General features: G+C 31.3%; 1 protein-coding gene across 1 annotated transcript in view; it reads right to left on the bottom strand.

The window, feature by feature from the left end:
• Positions 1-3102, bottom strand: part of LOC119666336 (GRB10-interacting GYF protein 2-like) — a 4091-nt gene extending 989 nt beyond the window's left edge. The window contains exons 1-2 of the mRNA XM_038075619.1: positions 2962-3102; positions 1584-1793 (exon numbers count right to left, since the gene is read on the bottom strand). Of these exons, the coding sequence (XP_037931547.1) occupies positions 1584-1793; positions 2962-3094 (343 nt within the window). The 5' untranslated portion in view covers positions 3095-3102. The remainder of the gene's footprint in view (positions 1-1583; positions 1794-2961) is intronic.
• Positions 3103-5523: the final 2421 nt, after the last annotated feature.

Below are 5523 nucleotides of genomic sequence, written 5' to 3'. Positions count from 1 at the left end.
CATTTAATATTCTTTAGTTTGCATCAGTGTGTTACCACTGTACCATGAATTTTATTTGAGACGCGAGTTATATGTTTTAACTATAACTATTAGAATTAATAATTTAAACACATTTATTTTCTTTTATAGAAAAAAAAAATTTATTTATTTATTTATTGAATTAATGGACACAAAAAAAACACTGATCGCGGTGACTGGCAAGAAGACTCTGTCCAACTTACTTTTTAGTTATTTCTTCCCAAGCCACTAGTACAGCTTACACTTGCTGACTTTACAGTTCCTCTTAAACAAATATGTGTTACAGGATGGATCAACACAGTATCCGCAACATCTAAAGCCTTTTGCATTCATTCTTATTTATTTTATATTTATATCGCAAACGTTATTTTGTGTTGAATAATTTTCTCAGTCGAAAATTTTGACTTATGGTCGTTTAAAGTTTGCAACATATTTTCAATAAAAAATTCTGAGTTCTTTACTGAACATTTAAACTTAAACGACATTTTACGTTTATATTGCTTCCCTAACCCATAACTACATCTCTATTTAAATTTTTGGTGGAGTTTTTGAATTTTATAGCTCTTAGTAGAGCAACATTAGAAGTGCTATTAAGGCTTGTTTTTGACATATTATTCAAATCAAGGTCCCTATCACTACCTGTGGTTCTATCTAAGAGGGAAGTATCTAACGTATTTACTACGTTTATCGGCACTAATGTGCTTGACTCTTCATATGTTTGTAAGAGGGGGGGTATCTAACGTATTTAATACACTTATCGGCACTAATGTGCTTGATTCGTCATTTGTTTCGTTATCATTAAACGAATTACCTTTTATAATTTTCATTTTACAAAAATAATAAGCATTACATATCTTACGCCTAACATGTACGTTATTTTTTTAATTAAAATAATTGACTTACCTGATAATTGAGTATTTATATTCTCAATAATACGCTCGAAGATGTCTTGATCAGCTTCTTTTAAGCCAATCTTAAGTATTTCCTCCTTCTTCAATGCCCCAAGAATGGCAGCAGTGTAATTTATTTTAACCATAATCGTTCACGACTTGGAAACAAATTAAAAAAAAATTAATTAATAAAATTAGTTAACACTAGAATCGTGCATTATTGGAAGAAACTATACTTTAGATTGTATAGTTGTATAGAAGGTGACAAAATATATTGCAACGAATCATACCATATATGAAGTATCTAATCTAAGTATCTATAAAATCTTGCTTAACGTGGTCAAAATTACTAACAAATATATTTACTTTACAATTCACAAATATAACTATGCTGTTGAAAAACGATTTAAATGAATCAATGTCAATAAGGGACTTTGCAAACATTATAACAAGTGTAAGACATTAAATAAAAAAGTAGTTTGTTTTAATATATTAAATAAAATAAAATTTTTTTTTAAAATTAAAAGCAAAGAACCAATCATTTAATTTGCTTTTACCCTCTTATTAATTAATTACATATGATGATTTCCTTTTTCTTTTTTGTACTCTGAAAAGTTAAAAAAAAAGAAATTTGTTAATTTTTTTGAAAATTTTAATAAAAATGATTTAAATTACGTTTTTTTTCATTGTTTTCTTTCTGCCGACGACGGTTTTCTTCCTGTCGACGGCGGTTTTCATTCTGCCGCCGGAGGCTTTCTTCCTGCCGACGGCGGTTTTCTTCCTGCCGCCGAAGGTTTTCTTCTTGCCGCTGGCGGTTTTTTTCGCGTCGCCGGTAGTAACAACTGGCCGTCGGCTGTTTTTTTTCTGCTATTAACGCTGCAGTTGCTAAAGAAAGATACAAAAATATTAAATTTTAATATAACATTTAATATAAATAATAATATAATATTATATATATATTTTAAATTAAATTATTTACATACATTTTTACCCCCAAAGAGCAATCCTATTAACACACCGGCTAGTATAGATCTATAATATATAGATCTAAAATAGATCTATTACATAATTCTAATCAAATTCAATTATTTTGCTTTTATATATAATATTGTAACATAAATTTCATATGTAATCTCCATGTAATATTCTTTAGTTTGCATCAGTGTGTTACCACTGTACCATGAATTTTATTTGAGACGCGAGTTATATGTTTTAACTATAACTATTAGAATTAATAATTTAAACACATTTATTTTCTTTTATAGAAAAAAAAAATTTATTTATTTATTTATTGAATTAATGGACACAAAAAAAACACTGATCGCGTGGTGACTGGCAAGAAGACTCTGTCCAACTTACTTTTTAGTTATTTCTTCCCAAGCCACTAGTACAGCTTACACTTGCTGACTTTACAGTTCCTCTTAAACAAATATGTGTTACAGGATGGATCAAGACAGTATCCGCAACATCTAAAGCCTTTTGCATTCATTCTTATTTATTTTATATTTATATCGCAAACGTTTTTTTGTGTTGAATAATTTTCTCAGTCGAAAATTTTGACTTATGGTCGTTTAAAGTTTGCAACATATTTTCAATAAAAAATTCTGAGTCCTTTACTGAGCACTTATACGACATTTTACGTTTATATTGCTTCCCTAACCCATAACTACATCTCTATTTAAATTTTTGGTGGAGTTTTTGAATTTTATAGCTCTTAGTAGAGCAACATTAGAAGTGCTATTAAGGCTTGTTTTTGACATATTATTCAAATCAAGGTCCCTATCACTACCTGTGGTTCTATCTAAGAGGGAAGTATCTAACGTATTTACTACGTTTATCGGCACTAATGTGCTTGACTCTTCATATGTTTGTAAGAGGGGGGGTATCTAACGTATTTAATACACTTATCGGCACTAATGTGCTTGATTCGTCATTTGTTTCGTTATCATTAAACGAATTACCTTTTATAATTTTCATTTTACAAAAATAATAAGCATTACATATCTTACGCCTAACATGTACGTTATTTTTTTAATTAAAATAATTGACTTACCTGATAATTGAGTATTTATATTCTCAATAATACGCTCGAAGATGTCTTGATCAGCTTCTTTTAAGCCAATCTTAAGTATTTCCTCCTTCTTCAATGCCCCAAGAATGGCAGCAGTGTAATTTATTTTAACCATAATCGTTCACGACTTGGAAACAAATTAAAAAAAAATTAATTAATAAAATTAGTTAACACTAGAATCGTGCATTATTGGAAGAAACTATACTTTAGATTGTATAGTTGTATAGAAGGTGACAAAATATATTGCAACGAATCATACCATATATGAAGTATCTAATCTAAGTATCTATAAAATCTTGCTTAACGTGGTCAAAATTACTAACAAATATATTTACTTTACAATTCACAAATATAACTATGCTGTTGAAAAACGATTTAAATGAATCAATGTCAATAAGGGACTTTGCAAACATTATAACAAGTGTAAGACATTAAATAAAAAAGTAGTTTGTTTTAATATATTAAATAAAATAAAATTTTTTTTTAAAATTAAAAGCAAAGAACCAATCATTTAATTTGCTTTTACCCTCTTATTAATTAATTACATATGATGATTTCCTTTTTCTTTTTTGTACTCTGAAAAGTTAAAAAAAAAGAAATTTGTTAATTTTTTTGAAAATTTTAATAAAAATGATTTAAATTACGTTTTTTTTCATTGTTTTCTTTCTGCCGACGACGGTTTTCTTCCTGTCGACGGCGGTTTTCATTCTGCCGCCGGAGGCTTTCTTCCTGCCGACGGCGGTTTTCTTCCTGCCGCCGAAGGTTTTCTTCTTGCCGCTGGCGGTTTTTTTCGCGTCGCCGGTAGTAACAACTGGCCGTCGGCTGTTTTTTTTCTGCTATTAACGCTGCAGTTGCTAAAGAAAGATACAAAAATATTAAATTTTAATATAACATTTAATATAAATAATAATATAATATTATATATATATTTTAAATTAAATTATTTACATACATTTTTACCCCCAAAGAGCAATCCTATTAACACGCCGGCTAGTATAGATCTATAATATATAGATCTAAAATAGATCTATTACATAATTCTAATCAAATTCAATTATTTTGCTTTTATATATAATATTGTAACATAAATTTCATATGTAATCTCCATGTAATATTCTTTAGTTTGCATCAGTGTGTTACCACGCGAGTTTTATTTGAGACGCGAGTTATATGTTTTAACTATAACTATTAGAATTAATAATTTAAACACATTTATTTTCTTTTATAGAAAAAAAAAATTTATTTATTTATTTATTGAATTAATGGACACAAAAAAAACACTGATCGCGGTGACTGGCAAGAGGACTCTGTCCAACTTACTTTTTAGTTATTTCTTCCCAAGCCACTAGTACAGCTTACACTTGCTGACTTTACAGTTTCTCTTAAACAAATATGTGTTACAGGATGGATCAAGACAGTATCCGCAACATCTAAAGCCTTTTGCATTCATTCTTATTTATTTTATATTTATATCGCAAACGTTTTTTTGTGTTGAATAATTTTCTCAGTCGATAATTTTGACTTATGGTCGTTTAGCAATGATCTGTTCACCTTGCTAATTAATAAAACTCTAAAAATTTTCAATGTTAATAAACTTTTATTCAACTTTTTACAGAGAGAAAAATCGAAACGTTCTCATCAATCAAAACAAAAACTTAAAAATATTTGAAATTGAATTTTACTTTTTAAATTCAATAAATGCACAGCCAACTGGGTCGCCACAGTACCCCCTCCTAGCGATGGAGTACTAGCAACAACGCGACACCACAACTAAGTCGACAACACCACTCTTAATCACGAAATTCCGCTAACCTTGCTGGGAAACGCACTACTCTACCAGCTCGTGTCACTTTCGGAATCGGCAACAGGGATTCACGCCTACAATCACCAGAAGTCACTAACTGATCACCATTCAACAACGCTGAAGGCTGACGCGTTTCTGGAACAACCTGTTCAAGATCATCACACGTTAAGTACGCCGCCTTCAACCTATCATTCGAAACAGTCACCTCTCTCCCACGGCAAACAATAACAGACGTCTTCTCACTACGACTCAGCACCTCAAATGGACCTTCGTAAGGCTGCTCAAGTGGAGCTCGAGCACGATCCACTCGAAAAAAACGTGCTTACAATTAATAACGTCACGCGGAACATACACAGATGGATGACAATGTCTTGTTGATTCAACGGATTTAACCTTAGCTAAAGCCCTTCGCAACGCCGACACAAAATCAGTCTCGGACGACTTCTGCTTGAAATCCGAAAGCATCTGCCCTGGAACACAAAGAGGATTTCCAAACAACATCTCTGAAGGACTAGCATTTAGGTCTAATTTCGGTGTCGTTCGCAATCCCAACAACACAAGCGGAAGAGACTGCGTCCAATTACTTGAGGAATGACATCGAATGGCTGCCTTCAATGTTCTATGGAAACGTTCAACCATACCATTTGCTTGAGGATGATAAGCCGTGGTATGAAAGTGTTTCACTCCAAGCAATCTCGTCAGTTCCCGAAATACAGCAGACTCAAACTGCCGACCCAAAT

The sequence above is a fragment of the Teleopsis dalmanni genome, chromosome 1, assembly GCF_002237135.1.
Source record: "Teleopsis dalmanni isolate 2A chromosome 1, ASM223713v2, whole genome shotgun sequence".
Lineage (NCBI taxonomy): Eukaryota > Metazoa > Arthropoda > Insecta > Diptera > Diopsidae > Teleopsis > Teleopsis dalmanni.
Note: the sequence above shows the minus strand (reverse complement) of the source record. Positions and strands in the feature narration are given on the sequence as shown.